The 16612-nt window shown below is 39.4% G+C and overlaps 4 protein-coding genes across 4 annotated transcripts; all 4 read left to right on the top strand.

Moving 5' to 3' along the window:
- Nucleotides 1-247: 247 nt before the first annotated feature.
- Nucleotides 248-937, top strand: LOC101303539. Its single transcript, XM_004304753.1, has one exon. It carries the CDS (start codon nt 248-250, stop codon nt 935-937), a length of 690 nt encoding a protein of 229 aa, XP_004304801.1.
- A 2648-nt stretch (nt 938-3585) lies between these two features.
- On the top strand, nt 3586-11897 carry LOC101304883 (vacuolar protein sorting-associated protein 54-like). Its single transcript, XM_004302083.1, has 19 exons — nt 3586-4455; nt 4972-5034; nt 5149-5228; nt 5493-5610; nt 6016-6090; nt 6438-6594; nt 6817-6905; nt 7406-7662; nt 8010-8181; nt 8302-8385; nt 8476-8894; nt 9061-9214; nt 9518-9599; nt 9877-9956; nt 10457-10618; nt 10713-10780; nt 11077-11157; nt 11239-11488; nt 11664-11897. The coding sequence occupies exons 1-18, from the start codon at nt 3652-3654 to the stop codon at nt 11372-11374; spliced, it is 3081 nt and encodes a 1026-aa protein (XP_004302131.1). The 5' UTR covers nt 3586-3651; the 3' UTR covers nt 11375-11488; nt 11664-11897.
- Nucleotides 11898-12251: 354 nt separating this feature from the next.
- Nucleotides 12252-13860, top strand: LOC101303253 (F-box protein At2g02240-like). Its single transcript, XM_004304752.1, has 2 exons — nt 12252-12506; nt 13408-13860. The coding sequence occupies exons 1-2, from the start codon at nt 12252-12254 to the stop codon at nt 13858-13860; spliced, it is 708 nt and encodes a 235-aa protein (XP_004304800.1).
- Nucleotides 13861-14145: 285 nt separating this feature from the next.
- On the top strand, nt 14146-16115 carry LOC101305185 (F-box protein At2g02240-like). The gene is made up of 3 exons (XM_004302084.1): nt 14146-14541; nt 15020-15138; nt 15262-16115. The coding sequence occupies exons 1-3, from the start codon at nt 14275-14277 to the stop codon at nt 15734-15736; spliced, it is 861 nt and encodes a 286-aa protein (XP_004302132.1). The 5' UTR covers nt 14146-14274; the 3' UTR covers nt 15737-16115.
- Nucleotides 16116-16612: the final 497 nt, after the last annotated feature.

Here is a 16612-nt window from a genome sequence, read left to right as displayed (position 1 = left end):
ACTCAAATACTATAAGTCTATAACTAGTCTTTTGTGAGTTAAACTCACAACGACTAGATTTTTTAAAATTTGTTAATTTACTTAATCAAGGATAATTATCTTTTTAAGAAGCAGAATTCTGGTATGATTCTATCAGTCTAAACCTCTGGGGTGCTAGCCTTTTATAAGAATCACATTTGTATCACTTGATTATGATCACCAATTCACCATCATCATCATCATCATCATGACAACCGAGGAAGACGACATGTCTGTTTGCTGCTGTGAGTGCTGTCAACTCCTACTCGTTATCGCCGCCATGTTCGGCTTTTTTTATCTGTTTTTCTATCTCAGCTCGGATCCCTATAACCCTTCTATCAGCATCACTCACGCCTCCCTCAAAGAGTTCAAGTTCACCGCCGACAGCCACACTCTCCGTTACGACCTCGACCTCAACATCATTGCCCGGAACCCTAACGTCAACTACGACGTCCATTACGACGACGTTCAAGTCAAGGCTTATTGGTCTCCCCAGACTACTACTTATGACGGCCGCCGGCTCACCGTGAAGAAGCTGTTTGCTGTGGCGAATATGAACTACTCCTTTTGGCAAGGCAAAGGGGAGGAAACAGCTTTGCCTCCGCTCTGCTTTAAAGGGAACCAATTGATGCTTAGTGGTGATGAGGTCGTCGATCATTCCTCCATGCTCATGACTACTCATGCTAATTCAAACCCTAGTTTACTTGCTACTGCGGACGGACACGTTTATGAAATTTTTGTAGAGGTTTTCTTCATAAACAAGTTGCATAGATCGAAATCAACTGATAGCTGGGAGGGAAGTTTGATCCGGAGCCGGGTATATAAGTCAGGCTTCTCGTGTGACTTGTTGGTTCCCTTGATTGATAAATCCCAGTCTGCCGGTGCTAGTAGTATTCCTTTTAGGACCGTCCAGTGTTAATAAGATCGATTATTCCTTGATCACATTTAGCTAGCTAGCTTTCTAATATATATCCTCGCTCTTACGGATAATTTCGATCTGTTTATGACTTGCTATGTAGAACTGAATCTTATATGCGCATGCGCATCCGGATTACTATATTTGATGTTTACGCGTGGCGTGTTTGATGTTTAATTGTGGCTTGATTATCAAAATTGTTGATGAGTTTTAACTACGTACTGTTAAATAGAGAGGGCAGAAGATTAAGTCTCAAAATGGCCTTAAGGTTTTTAAGGCCTTTCACTTTCCGACTTGAGTGTTAACGCAAATCTCTCAGTGCCTGCAATCAAGCCTCACAATCCTCTCATCCAGCATGATTCTCCTAAACTCTCTCCATCCTAATCCCTTATCTTTTTGATTAAGGGGTTTTCCTAATCCCTTATCTAGAATGTCAAGGATAGTCTGTATATATTGAACAGATTGTAAACATTTCAAATCAATGAAAAACACTTTTCTACAGAAAGTATATCAGCATTCACGCCATTCAGTTAGGAAGAAATCACCAAGTGCGTATCCGATTTCCAATAAAAAAAGAAAAAAGAAAAAAGAAACATGCAATAGGTCAATAAGTACAATACATAGATCTGATTTTGGCCATGTAAATGTAGCCAAAATTTCATGATATGAATAAGGAGTTGGAGAAGGAGAAAACCATTTAGGTTAAGAGCCAGTTTGAATCAGAGTTACAGATGATCTCACTACTATATTCACAGTATAACTACACTACCTTTTTCATTATATGATGGAGTTGGAGTTGGAGAAGGAGAAAACCACTTAAATATATGTATATATATATATATATATCCAATGCAAACACGTAAGCTGTACGTTAACCCTGACTCCTATTTTAGGTTAATAACGAGTTTGAATCAGAGTCACATATTTCATACAGTATCATATTTTCATAACTCGAAAGTCGACCAGAACTGAGTATCCCAATTGCGTTCAGCATGTCGAGCATGGCTGATCAGAAACCCAAGCGCAAAATCATGAAGACCATTCAGGCTGTGCTGTTTGGCTGTTCTACCTCTTTGTTCGGTGTCGGCATCATCTTGTTCACACTCGCCCTCGCCTTTTTTGGCTTGATTTCACTCTTCTTCAATCTCATCGTCCATTTCACCACGATTCCCCTCACGAGACCCTTTAGCCCCTTCATTCACGTCACTCAGGCCTCCCTCAACGAGTTCAGCTTGACCTCCGACGGCCACACCCTTCTTTACGGCCTCGACCTCAATATCACTGCCCGGAACCCTAATGTCAACTACGACGTGCATTACGACGACGTTCAAGTCAAGGCTTATTGGTCTTCCGAGTCTACAACTTATTGCGGTGATGGCTCTAAATTTGATCGAGGAAGCCACGAGTTCGTCATGAAGAAGATGTTTGCTGCGGCCGATGTGAACTCCTTTTACCAAGGTAAAGGTGGAATCACAACCCTCCCTCCAATCTCTCTCAGAGGATCATCCTCCATGCTCGCTCATGTTTCAAACCCTAAAAATTTAGGACGTCGTAGATTACTCGGGTCTGATTCAAACCCTAAAACTTTAGTACGTCGTAGATTACTCGGGTCTGATTCAAACCCTATTGCTACTGTGGTAGTGGAAGGACAAGTGTATGAAATATTTGTGGAGGTTTATTTCAGAAACAAGTTTCGTAGATTGCGTTCACCTGAGAGCTGGGTGGGATGTTGGATTCGGAGATGGAAACAAGAGTCGACCTTCTCGTGTGACTTGATGGTTCCCTTGATCAATGGAGAACTATCTGCAAGTAGTAGTACTACTGCTTTTAGGGCTACCCAGTGCTACCGGTGTCATGGGGATTGTTAAGGATATTTGGTTAATTTTGTGCTACCTTGCTAGGACCCTTTGCTAGTTTCCTTTTGCAGTGTTTCATTTAGTTTTAAAGTTTGAACCCATATACAGTATGTTGAATATTATGCAGATCGTATTTGATGATTTTGTGTCAATTTGGCCTTACGGAAATAGTGTACCTTCCAAAACTGGAACTGATCTATACTAGTTATGGCATGGATTTACTAAATATAACAACTTCTCATAATCCTTGAATATATGTTTAGGGTCGATCATGCAGTTTCCGGCCAGTTACCAAAAAGTTCCCACCTAGCTAGAAGTTACTTATTTACCGAAAAGTGAAAACGGAGCTTTTAATTTTACTGAACAGCTAAAACTGAATTTAACTTACTGTCTTACTGATGAACGGTTATAAACGAAAAGATTACAAAGTTTATGTTCAAGCGGTGTGCCATAGTACACTTCCAATTTCTGTACTTTTTTTTGGTAAAACAATTTCTATACTTAATTCGTTCTAATTCTTCTAGCTGACTAGCTGTGTTAGTTTTTCACTAATTCTGTTGGGCTTTTATTAGTGGGTCAGTCAGGTTTTGTAAGCCCGTCCAGAAACATACACCAACTAGACCACCGCCTAGCGGCCCAAAGCCTCCGCCTAGCCCACAAATTTGTCCAACCGGGTCAACCCGGTTCTTCCATTTCGGGCATCATCACTAACTCTCCCACCCTCTCCTCCTCAAACCTGTTTCACTATTCTTTCTTCCTTCTGATTCACGATCACACTCCCAGATCCACCTCGTTCACATTTTCCTCAGGTTTATCTAACTCGCTCCGAGTCAACTCACCCCGACTCGGTGACTCCAATACATGAGCGGCAGCAATGCTCCTAAGAGAAGTACGGTGACGATGGACTCCACTAGGTCCCCCCACACCCGATCCAACTCCCTACCCGACCCGAGCTCCAGCAGCAGCAGCACCAGCCAGAGCCTCGCCTCCATCCTCAACAACCCCAATGCCTCCGACTCCTCCTCCTCCTGGTCCGCCTGGTGGTCCTCCTCCGCCTCCGTCGCCGCCCCGCCCGAATTCCTCCCCCTCCTCCCCAAATCCGCCTCCGACTCCCTCACCCGATCTGACTTCCAGCCCTACCTCTCCTCCATCTCCGATCACTACAACCGCTTCGACGACATACTCAACCACCTCAAGAAGGAGAGTCTCGACGACCTCGACTCCATCGGCGGCCAGGGCGAGGCTCTCGTCGCGTGTCTCCGCGAGGTCCCCGCCCTCTATTTCAAGGAGGACTTCGCTCTCGAAGACGGCGCCACCTTCAAGTCGGCGTGCCCGTTCTCCGGCGCGGCGGAGAACCTCGTCCTGCAGGAGAAGCTGACGCATTACTTGGACGTGGTGGAGCTTCACCTGGTGAAGGAGATCTCGCTGCGATCGAACTCGTTTTTCGAGGCGCAGGGACAGCTGGAGGACTTGAATGTGAAGATCGTGGAGGGATGCAATCGGATAAAGGAGCTCAAGGAGACCATTTCGCTGTTGGATGTGGATTTGGTGGACTCTGCTAGGCAGATTCAGGAGCTCAATGTTACCAGGAGTAATTTGTTGGCTCTGCAACAGAAACTGAGGCTCATTCTATATGTCAATCAAGCTCTTTCGGCACTTAAACTGGTAATGCATATCGATTCTTGTATGTTAATGACAATTGTTAGCTGTGTAGTGTAGAATTCTAGAGTTGTAGTTGCGGTTTACGACCTTAGGGTAATACCTGATGCTTAGGATTTCTAGATGGCAGTGGCATTGTAAAATGGCAATTTGAAATCGGTAATGTTTAGGTATATAAGACTTTGCGCAACCTCACAGTTCAACCTTCTGCAGCATTCGTCATGTTAATTTACTTAATGGAAAATTAGCTATAATACTTCTTACGAGTTGGTGCACACCTGAAACAATGATATCGTTGTATGAAACCTTACTAAGACTCAATGTACGGAAGTCTTTAAGGATTATAGATGTTGTGATGATTTTTATTTTTGGTGGCATTTCTTCTCTTTTCTTGGTGTCTGTGAATTATGCCCCTTTCTCTATCTTCTGTGTTAATATCATTGTAATTTGTACAGTTACGACTTACGACTATAGGCAGCCACTTTCCTGATATAAGCTGATATACTTTTTTCTGTGATACAGCTTGTTGCGTCTGCAGATTGTGCTGGAGCTTTGGATGTCACAGATGACCTGCAACATTTGCTGGTACTTTTTATTTATCGTTTCTTTAGCTGCTGCCACTTACTAATGTAGTTTGAAAGAATTAGTCTACTGGACTGCAGTGTCATGTTCCTTATTGATGTTTTATATGTGTAATAGGACGGGGATGAACTTACTGGTCTACATTGCTTTCATCACCTCAGGGATCGTGTAGCAGCTTCAATTGACTCCATAAACAGGTACTTTCCCTTAATGGTGGCATTAGATATGAAATGAATGAGTGAGACAGTTTCTTTGATTGGACAAGGGTTGGCAGTCATTCAACTCCTTTCTCCTCAAATCTCAACCCAACAAAAGATTGTGTTCTTCTCAAGGAAAATTGATTATGTTGTTGTGCAACTAACATTTGCAATAAACATGCAATGAGTAGACATTCTTTCTTTGAGATGAGAATAGCTGATATGAGACCTGACTTGAGTAACTTATTAAATTTATTCTTGTAGCATTCTGTCTTCAGACTTTATGCGTGCTTCAATACATGATGCTGGAGATACAGACACTATAATTATATCAAAAGCAAAAGCAAGAGCATCCATACTCATGAATGGGGAAGATGGTGAAGTAAGCTCAATTACATTTGCTTATTCACTGTCTGAAAGTTGTTTATTTTGAGAGTAAAAACTTAACTCTTTGTCTCAAATATCTTAGTCTTTCTTTCCTTTATGAAGAATTCAATTCTCTTCCTGGAGGGGTTGCATTGCATAGATTGGGAAAACCTATCTTAGAGTTGATTAATCTGTATAGTGTCACAACAATGCACTCACCAAATTTTCCCAACCCCAGTCTTTTATTCCCTGAATCAAACAAGGCCGTAGAGTGGCTTTTCAGAACTTTGTAGTTAAGGGTCTACAAGTGTCATTGCCATGTGGCTGCTTCATTTTGAAGTCCTTTACTGTTATTTGAATTTCAGTAGCCAGTGGAAGATTCTTAGATGTGAACTGATTACTTTGACATTGTTACTCTCAGGTTAAGTTGGACGATGAAGAAACCTCCAATTATCAAGATCGTCTTCTTCCGATCATCATTGGATTACTTAGAACAGTGAGTATTTATGGTATAAATTTACTACGAGTAATTATTTTATAATAGTATCCACGGTTGGAAACCAGAGAGTTGATGAAAGAGAAGAGAGTTAATGAACTTTATGGTCTGATATCAAAAAAGGTGTCGTATAGTTATTGTAATTTATATGGAGCACATAATATGGATAGCTTTGTGGGACTTGCAAGAACATTATTATGGAATAATCTTTACTTCAGTGTACGGTTTCAACTCTCAGTTGGTGTTTTACATGCTTTTATCAACTGTGCATGTGCATTGTGATGTATTTTGGCATTGTTTTATTTTTATTTTTTTCATATGTCTGATGGTATCCTTTTCACTTTCAGGCTAAGCTCCCTTCTGTGTTGAGGCTATATCGTGACCAACTCACGGCTGATATGAAGAATGCTATTAAGAATGCAGTTGCAGAGCTGCTTCCCATTCTAGTTTCCCGACCTCTGGAATCCGATTTTACGCCTGGAGAGCGAGTTGCAGATGCAGACGGTGAGAAATCTGTTATATTGTTTATTTTCTTCTCATGTGACCGAAAACTTTGTTGAAACAAGATAAGTGGATGATGATATAATTATTAGTCATATGATTTCTTTATAATCAGATTTGTTCTTGTATGCAAAAGACTGAAAACTTGCATGATACAGGGGGACATTTTTCTCTTTGCTTTCTAAGATGTACTTTTCTTTAACTTTTGAACACTTGGTGATGTAGGTATTGGTGCATCACTTGCAAGCAAGTTGAGGAGCCTGTCATCTGAAAGCTTTGTTCAACTTTTAAGTGCTATCTTTCTGATTGTAAGGGTATGTGTACTAGACTATGCGTGACTAACTTTCTTATATTTCTTTTATGGGTTGGAATGGCTGTAATTTTGTTTGTTGATTTTCTAGTATACTTCCTGTTCATAAAAAATGATGACGATTAGGGATACAAACAAGTTTTTACCGTTTATGAACAGCTTAGGCTGAGCTTGAAACTGATTTATCTGGATTCCACAAGATATTCAAAAATGGAACCCCATTATCGAGTTCAAATAATTAATATTGTTGATATTAAATTCATAGACTTAGTTTAAAGTTTGAGTCAAGTAGTTTAATTGTTGGGGATATTAGAGACAATTGTGGTGGTTTTGGTCATATCTACATATTTATAATCTCTTTTACGTTGACAATTTAGCATCACTAAACAGATGGGAATATAATAGCTGAGTGATTTTCTTCAAAGTTTGTGTCTACTTTTTTTTTTTTAAAGCATACATCACTATTTGAGTGTGATGTCATATGATTTATTTTAGTGAATGCAGGCACATCTAGTACGGTCTGCTGAAGTGAAGAAGGCTATTGAGTGGATTATGTGCAACCTTGATGGTCACTATGCATCTGATTCTGTAGCCGCTGCACTTGCAGTTGGTGCTGTGGCTGCAGAAACAGCTCAAGAAAGTGATGGCCAAGGTGGTTTGCTTATGTCGTATTCATCTCCGAGAGTTGGTGCAAAGGCCCTTTCTTTCCAAGGAAAAGCAAATGATGCAACAAGTCCTTCTACTACATCTAAGAATTTTAGGTGAAGTCTATTCTCTTGATCATGTTAGTTCTTTGGCATTAGTCTTGTTTCTAACTTGTACTCCTGAAAGTTCTTATGATTAAAAACCTTGTTTTTATATATTATTTAAGTAGAATACATGATATATGCTCCATTTAAGTTTTTCAAGTTTAATGATAGTGCTCACCTAGATGGGTCTAGATTTTAGAATACTATCTCTGAATTGTTTGTCCCTCAAAAGTGTTGTCCAATTCCGAAATGGCTGTTTTATTCTGTCCTGTGTTCCATTTGACTGTTTGGTTTTGATAGTACAAATTTTGAAATGTTCCCAAAGTTATACAGTATTCTGAAACAATGATTCTAAACAGAGCTGATGTGTTACGAGAAAACACAGAAGCCGTTGTTGCAGCATGTGATGCTGCTCAGGGAAGATGGGCAAAGCTACTTGGGGTTCGTGCTCTTCTTCATCCAAAGTTGAGACTACAGGAGTTTTTAAGCATATATAATATCACACAAGAGTTTATAACTGCTACCGAGAAGGTAATACTTTTATTTATTTTTATTCCTTTTCCGTTCCTTTTCGTTGCATCTTCCATTTTTGTTTTTAGTGTGATGATTAGACAATGTGTTATGCATCTCAATTTTTCCCAACATATGCAGGTAGGGGGAAGGCCAGGATTTAGCATTAGGGGAACACTACAGTCACAGGCCAAAGCCTTCCTTGATTTTCAGCATGAATCACGAGTTAGTTCCAACTCTGCTTACGTTTATATAATTTCAGTTTCACCTGGTATGGTACTCTAAGATAACTGCTTTGCGTCTTGGTATTTGCAGATGACCAAGATTAAGGCAGTTCTAGACCAAGAAACGTGGGTGGAAGTAGATGTTCCTGATGAATTTCAGGTTATTGTCACTTCATTATTTTGTTCTGAAGAATCGGTAACTGAGAACCTGGATGCTATCCATAGTAGTTCAGAAACAAACTACACTGAGGTGGCCAGCAACAATAGTTCAGATGCGGTGGATACAGGACCGTCGATTACAGAAATGCAAATTAAGCGAACTGATTCAACTGAATTATCTATGGATATTACTGGAAAGAGTAAGTCTACATCTGCTGATGGAGCTGGAAAGAATAAGGCTGATGTTACAAACTCTGTGGCTCAGAACAACCACAGCAACATGAAGGAGAGGGGAAAATCAACTTCCCAAACCCTATCATATAAAGGTGTTGGTTTTCACATGGTAAACTGGTTAGTTTCCTTGTTTAACTCTGTTTTTTTTTTTCCTTTTCTTAAATCTACTTATCCTGTGATATCTCTGCCAATACTGTGTTTTTTGTAAAGCTAATGCAGTATTTGGAGTTTCATGCTGTTGTATAAGTCGTTAACTCCATGTTCCTTCAATTTTTCTCTCCAGTGGCCTGATATTGATGAAGATGTTGTCAGAGTACATTGATATGAACAATTTTTTTCCAGTACTCTCCTCAGAAGTTGTTCATCGTATTGTTGAAATTTTAAAATTTTTCAATACAAGAACATGTCAGCTTGTTCTTGGTGCTGGTGCCATGCAGGTAAGTTTCAACAGTAATAAGTTGATATGCCTTTTCCAGTATACTTTATGAAGCTGTCATATAGATAGTTGAGTATGGTTATGCAAGATATCCTTATGCTATCTACTGTTCTTGTATGTACATGAGTTCAACAATTAAACTGTTTCTCCGACCTTTTAAGTCTTCAACCCAGCAATCCTTTTAACCCAGCAATCATTTTCATTGTTCATATTTTATAGTAGAATACTGCATATCTTTTTTTTATCTTTTGGTTACTTATGATTTATGTACTAACTACTGACCAGATCATATGTGTTCTTGCAGGTATCTGGTCTGAAGTCGATCACTTCTAAACACTTGGCCTTGGCAAGTCAAGTCATCAGTTTCACGTATGCTATTATTCCTGGTAGGTGATTATAACTTAAAGAGTATATCCTGACACTTGGGAGACTATTCTGATAACATTCATTCACGTTGATGTTTTTGATTTCTGTAATAAGCAATATCTGTATTCCATAGACTATTTGTTATATCTTCAGTCACAGTTTGTGTATTTTCACTTAAAGATGTAATATAGTCTACTCTTCAGTCACAGTTTGTGTATTTTCTAAGTTGATATTTCTGCTTTGACCATGCATTGTTTGTTTAAATATCCTGACTTTATTTATTTTATTTGCTTCAAGAACTCAGGCAAATTCTTTTTCTGAAAGTACCTGAGACAAGAAAGGCAATGTTGCTATCTGAAATTGATCGGGTTGCTCAGGTTTGTCCTCTTAAATCATGAAACAATGTCAACCTAGTTTCACGTTGTTTATTTCAGTTTGTTATTCTCTTACCTGTCATTTTTTCTCCATAGTTTTGGACATCAAGTTAGAAAACTGTTGTACAATATGAACATTTCACATGCTTGTATTTGCTGTATACATGTAAGAAGCAGAACCTAATTACTTTTCTCTGATCAAAGAAACCTCTAATTTGCTTGATGAAGTTGAAGATAACTGAGTAAAGAAAAAAGGAAAGATGAAAAGAAAAAAAAATTTGTACCCATTGTATTGTCTTCTTTTTTCTTCACTAATAAATCTTTTTTCTGTTTTTTTGTTTTTTTTTGTTTTTCTGTAAGGGAAAGAAAACAATCAAGAGTCGTTTCTTTATTTTTGTGTTACTATGTCTGTTTGTGACATGTTCATTAATGTTTAACATTTCAGCTATTCTTATACAATTTGTTGTTTGTTTACTTAAGGCTTGATTTTCAATTGAAAACAGGATTATAAGGTTCATAGAGATGAAATACATACAAAGCTGGTTCAGATCATGAGAGAAAGGTTATTGGTTCATCTACGTGGGTTGCCTCAAATTGTAGAGAGCTGGAATAGACCAGAAGATGCTGACCCACAGCCTAGTCAGTTTGCTCGATCACTTACCAAGGTAAATGCCATGCTGACCCATCTCTAATAAGTATTGGTTTTCGGCAATGTCTTTGTCTTACATGGTTGTTGTGGCCTCACCAACTCATTGCCAGGAAGTTGGATACTTGCAACGTGTTCTAACTCGAACTTTACATGAGGTTGATGTTCAAGCAATTTTCAGGTTTGTCTCATCTTTAGCATGCAATTGATCGTTGAGATTTTGGTTTGCCTCTTGCTTTGCCTCTGTATCTAGTAATTTTAAACCAGGACATACATCCATCTCTCTGGGATTTTAATCCTAGCTAAAGTATGGAAACAAACTCTTGAAGAGAACACCACAAATTTTGGTGGCCCTTCCGTATTATTTTTTGTTCTTTTTCCTTTCTGAGCACTCATTTAGACTATGAGTCTATTTATGCAACTGGTTGTGAAACTCAGACCTACAAACTAATGATTAATATTGTTTCTACTTTTCAGGCAAGTGATTATAATTTTTCATTCACAAATTTCAGAAGCACTTTCACGCTTAGAGATCAGCACACCACAAGCCAAGGACAGGTAATGCCCATTAAAATTGATCCCTCTGCGTGTGTACTTATTGTCCTGTTTAGTGTAACATGTCTTTTCACTGTCTACCAGGCTCTGTCGTGATGTTAAGCACATTCTTGGATGCATTCGATCTTTGCCTTCTGATAAAATGAGTGAATCTGGTACGCCAAACTGGGGTCAACTAGATGAATTTTTGGTGCAGAGATTTGGGTCAGAAGCTAGTTAAGTGTTGTTGTAAAGTGTAGCAAATCAATTGCTTATTTGGAGATGGCTAATCAGATTTTGAGGATTTCAGAAGCCAATTTCGGTCTATGCATTTCCCTTGTACAATTTCATTGAGGTAAGGGCATTATTCTCTCTCTTTCTAGTGTCATGTTATATGCACCGAAGCATGATCAATATCTTGTCAAGCACATCCCTAAAAAAGTTGGACTTAAACTAATGTTAATGTTTAGCTTTACTTCCTCCATCACACAGTTTCTCTACTTACTTTTTTTTTCTTTTTGGTTTTCCAGGTTTTGCATTTTTTCTGAGATGTATAAAGTCCTGTAAGAGATCCAAAAAATTGACCAGAACACCAGAACTTTTTTGTACCAGTCACTGACACTTGAACTACAAGTTGTACTTACTAGGCTCAGTGTTTTGTTACCCTGATTGTAATGGGTTAAAGAGATGAAAACCAATTGGAAGTTTTGATTGAGTAAAAGGAACTTTCGTTCTGTATCCGCTGTTGAGGCGCTTGAATCACACATCCAACTGTAGATAATACATAAATGCTTTAGTAGTCAATACCCCAATATCCTCTATCCTGTATTCCTGTACCTTGCTTTGTTATCAAGTTATTCAAATTGATCTTCAGAGTCCATATTGCAAGCTGAGTTGATAAATACTTAAATTAACAAGGTAACAAAATGCAACAATCCTAGGAAAAGGATCCCCCAATCTAACAAGACATCCCGACTGCGGATTAGTTTTTGATCATGGGCAGAGTCCAAAAGGTCCAAGACAGGCAAGACTTGAAGAGTTCCCATATTAAAAAAACGCAGGCAGAAAAACATTTCATTCTTAGGGTTTAGGGCAAGAGTGTGGAGAACGCAGCGGCAATGGACTTGGAGGCGTTGCCGGAAGGCTGCATAGCCGAAGTGATCGGGATGACGACTCCTGCGGATGCATGCAGGCTGTCGTTGATTTCAAGACACTTCAAGTCGGCGGCGGACTCTGACACCGTTTGGGACAAGTTCCTTCCGGCTGAGACCAATGAGATCCTACTCCACTTTGAATCTGCAACCGATGCCAAATCCAAGAAGGAGCTTTACTTGACTCTCTCTGATAATCCCATCCTCATCGACAGGAACATGGTAACTTACTTACTTCTACCCTAGCTATTGGTCTTTTTGGCTTATGATCATGAATTTGAATTTTTTTTGTTTCTAAAATTTGACATATAAACTGTCCGCCATGCCTAAAATTCAAAGAGTTTGCGACTTATATCATATCTATGATTATGTCATCCCTAGTTAGATACTTGAAATATGATATGTTAAAAATTAGAATACGTACGTTTTAGACTTAATCTGATGATCCTCATTGATTCACATCATATATATATACACACACACACATGTAGAGCTTTTCACTTGAAAAATGGAGTGGGAAGAAAAGCTATATGATAGCGGCAAGGCGCCTTCGGATTGCTTGGGGTAATGATCCTGTATGTTGGAATTGGAAATCTCTGCCCAAGTCCAGGTCTGTTTGTATAGTTCTTTAGTTATTAATGATTCTGTAGCGCTTGCTTCACAACCATCTCAACTCGTTCAGCTGCTTGCATCTATTATCTATTATATGTCCTATACAATCCTTGTGCGTACGTTAGTTTCAATCATTCAATGTGTAGGTTTAAGGAGGCGTTGAAGTTAATTTCTTTCGGTTTGTTTGACATCCGTGGGAGAATTGAAACGCGCATTCTGTCCCCATCCACGACGTATAAAGCTTATCTGGTTTACAGATCAACTGGAGTAAACTATGCTGCGACACTCACTGCAGTTGTTGCAAGAGCTTCTGGGTTTGATTATGATGATGAAGACCTTGGTATGAGGGAAATAAATAAACACTTTAATTTCAGTGCTGTTCTGGGGCAACAAACACTACTAGAAGAGCGGCTTGCAAGAAAAGAAATTATGAAATATACTGAATTTCCAAATGAAAGGAGGGTGGACGGGTGGCTGTGATTTGGCTGAAATATACTGAATTGATAAGGAGATGGCGAAGCTTCGTGCTGTGATTTGGCTTGAAATCCGTGGGAGAATCGAAACGCGCATGCTATCCCCAGCCACGACATATAAAGCTTATCTGGTGTACCAGTTGAAGAAATACAGTTGTGGATTCCACTGGCCTGCTGTGGTCACAGTTGGTTTAAGAGCTCACGGGTTTGATTATGAACGCCCTGATTTGATGGAAATAACTGCAGGAATTAAGCAGAATGTGTATCTGCTGCCCCGAAGAGCAATACAAAGGGACCTAGATCGCAATGGATCCAAATTTCCAAATGAAGGGAGGGAGGATGGGTGGCTGGAGATGGAGCTGGGTGAGTTTCGCTGTCAGGGAGACGAAGACGGCGAGTTGGAAATGATTTTTTGTGACATTAAGACTGGTGCGAGTAAGCATGGTCTCCATGTTCAAGGGATTGAACATGATTGTGTTTTTGAAGAATAATGGAACACAGATCATGTTGGCATTGTTGCTTGTCTCTCAGTCAATCTTATTCTATGTTTAACATAACAAGGGTTTCCCTCCTAGCCTATATTATGGACTTATCACAAGCCCAATTAAGCCCAAAAGCATGCACGCGTGGGTAATTACAACCCAAACATATGAACTTAGGGAGAAACAATGAAGCTAACGGAGACGTCTGGAATGTTCCGGAGTGTCTTTCTGACGGAAACGAAAAGGTAATTAACTCGTTTTAACTGTCAATTGCAAGCACGCCCTACCGCGTCGTGCGTGGGTTGCGTGGGTGACTATCCTATCCTATTATATCCTATATATCAACCTACCGTTCTCAGATAGTCACAACTCACAAGCGAAAGACAACGCAGGAAACCAACAGCTAAGTTGACCAGCAAAACAATGGAGAACACCGCGGTGATGATGGACTTGCCGGAAGGCTGCGTAGCCAACGTGATCGGGCTGACGACTCCTCGAGACGCGTGCAGGCTGTCGTTGATTTCGACGGATTTCAAGTCGGCCGCTGACTCCGACGCCGTTTGGGACAAGTTCCTTCCGCCTGATACTAATGAAATCGTATCCCACTCCGACTCTGAAATCGACGCCAAATCCAAGAAGGAGCTCTACTTCACTCTCTGTGATCCCATCCTCATCGATGATGGCAAGATGGTAATCGATCACTTGCTTCTAATTAACCTTGATCTTTTTGGCTTACTAGAAATATTAGGATCAGGAATTTTGATTCTTTTAGGGATTAAGATCGATAAATATAAAATAATGGTTGTGATATTTGAGATACAAAGTACGTGTTCCCTATAATTCAGATATATATTTTTCTGATCTTTTAAAAGCTTATTTTATATTTGATAGTCTCATAGATACGTCATGGAAGGGTTGAAAAATTGAAATAAGATTATTAGAGATTAGAAAACGTTCCATTCGCTACATATGCTTAATCTCATAGGCGGAGGTACATATAGACCATGACACCCCTCAAAATTTTGGTTTTACATGTATTTGGCCTTTAAAATCTAGCTGAATTGGAGAAATTTGTTAATGATGACACCCCTTTATTAATTAATGATGGCACCCCTCATTTCTAATCTTTGGCTCCGCCTATACTTAATCTGATGTCCAATACATGTAGAGCTTTTCACTTGACAAATGGAGTGGGAAGAAATGCTATATGATAGCTGCAAGGAACCTTAGGATTGCTTGGGGTGATACTCCACGATATTGGACATGGGAATCTCTGCCTGAGTCCAGGTCCGTATCAATCTTTCACCGTCCTTACTTGTAGTTATTAATCAAGCTAGCTCCATTACCGTAGCATAGATGCATATTAACTGTTGTATACAATGATATGATGTTGTCGAATTCGATCAATAGGTTCAAGGAGGCGGCGAAGCTTCGTGTTGTATGGTGGCTTGATATCCGTGGGAGAATTGAAACGCGGATGCTATCCCCATCGACGACATATAAAGCCTATCTGGTGTACAAGTTAGCTGAAGACACTCATGGACTACACCGGCCTGCTGTGGTCTCAGTTGGTACAAGAGCTTACGGGTTTGATTATGATGATGCTCGTTTGATGGAACTAACTGCAGACAATAAGGGGAATGTGGTTCTGGCGCCCCAAATAGCACTACAAAACAGGGAGTTGGAGAGGATGCCCGATCTCAGTGAAGCCAAATTTCCAAACGAAGGGAGAGGGGATGGGTGGCTGGAGATGGAGCTGGGTGAGTTTCACTGTCAAGGAGACGAAGACGGCGAGTTGGAAATGATCTGTTGTGAGGTTAAGACTAATATGAGCAAGAGTGGTCTCCTTGTTCAAGGGATTGAGGTCAGACCCGAAAGGGAGTAGATCATGGAGATATGTATGGTAATGATCATGGTTGGGTTTCCAGTTTTTATACCTTCATGGTCTTGCTCCGGTTGATACATGTAATCAAATTACATAATCTAAATAAATTGAGGGTTTGTGAAGCTATATTTGTATGTTTGAAATATATATAAAGCTTGGTTAAAAGTGAGAGTAAAGCCATCAGAGTTGTCAATTTGTGAATGCTCATTAACTGCTGTATCCGAAGCCAAAACATTACTCGTGAAGTTTTTCCTGGATATGTGCTTTTAGCATGTAGATCTTAGCTTGTTTTTGCACTTTCTATATATTTTCTTCTCTAGGTATCGTCGTCCCAAAGCTCCCTCTTCTGATAATCGAAGCACCATGCTTTGCTTTTTGAAATCACATGTGTCATGCTTCGTCTCTTTAGGTAGCTTGAGACATTGCATTAGTCTCTTCTCAAATTTGCTCCTTCCACCCCTTAAAAAAAAGGAAATTAAAATGGAAAAGAAGATTTTTTGGGTTACAAAACATGAATCATGAATGTTTATTTTTAAGAATAATGTAAGACATATCTTATTGCTTTAGACTTCTTTTTTTTCCGACAATATCAATTTACTTTAAAGATTTTAAATTCGGACACTTAATGACTAGTCTATCGGTGCATGTGAAAAGCTCAAACTATGTATTACAGCACGGTGTATGTCAACTTTGACAACTACGTACGTGAGGCTTTAGACTTTCAAGTTTTAACAAAAGCACATTTAACCTATAGTCTCTCAATCTTGAATACTATTTTTAACATAACTTCCTACCTTTAAAAAAAAAAACAAACAAAAACTCTTGCGTGCCTATATTATGGTCTTATCACATGGAAATTCTTGTATGTACGACGTG

Source organism: Fragaria vesca, linkage group LG6 (genome assembly GCF_000184155.1).
Source record: "Fragaria vesca subsp. vesca linkage group LG6, FraVesHawaii_1.0, whole genome shotgun sequence".
Taxonomy (NCBI): Eukaryota; Viridiplantae; Streptophyta; class Magnoliopsida; order Rosales; family Rosaceae; genus Fragaria; species Fragaria vesca.
Note: the sequence above shows the minus strand (reverse complement) of the source record. Positions and strands in the feature narration are given on the sequence as shown.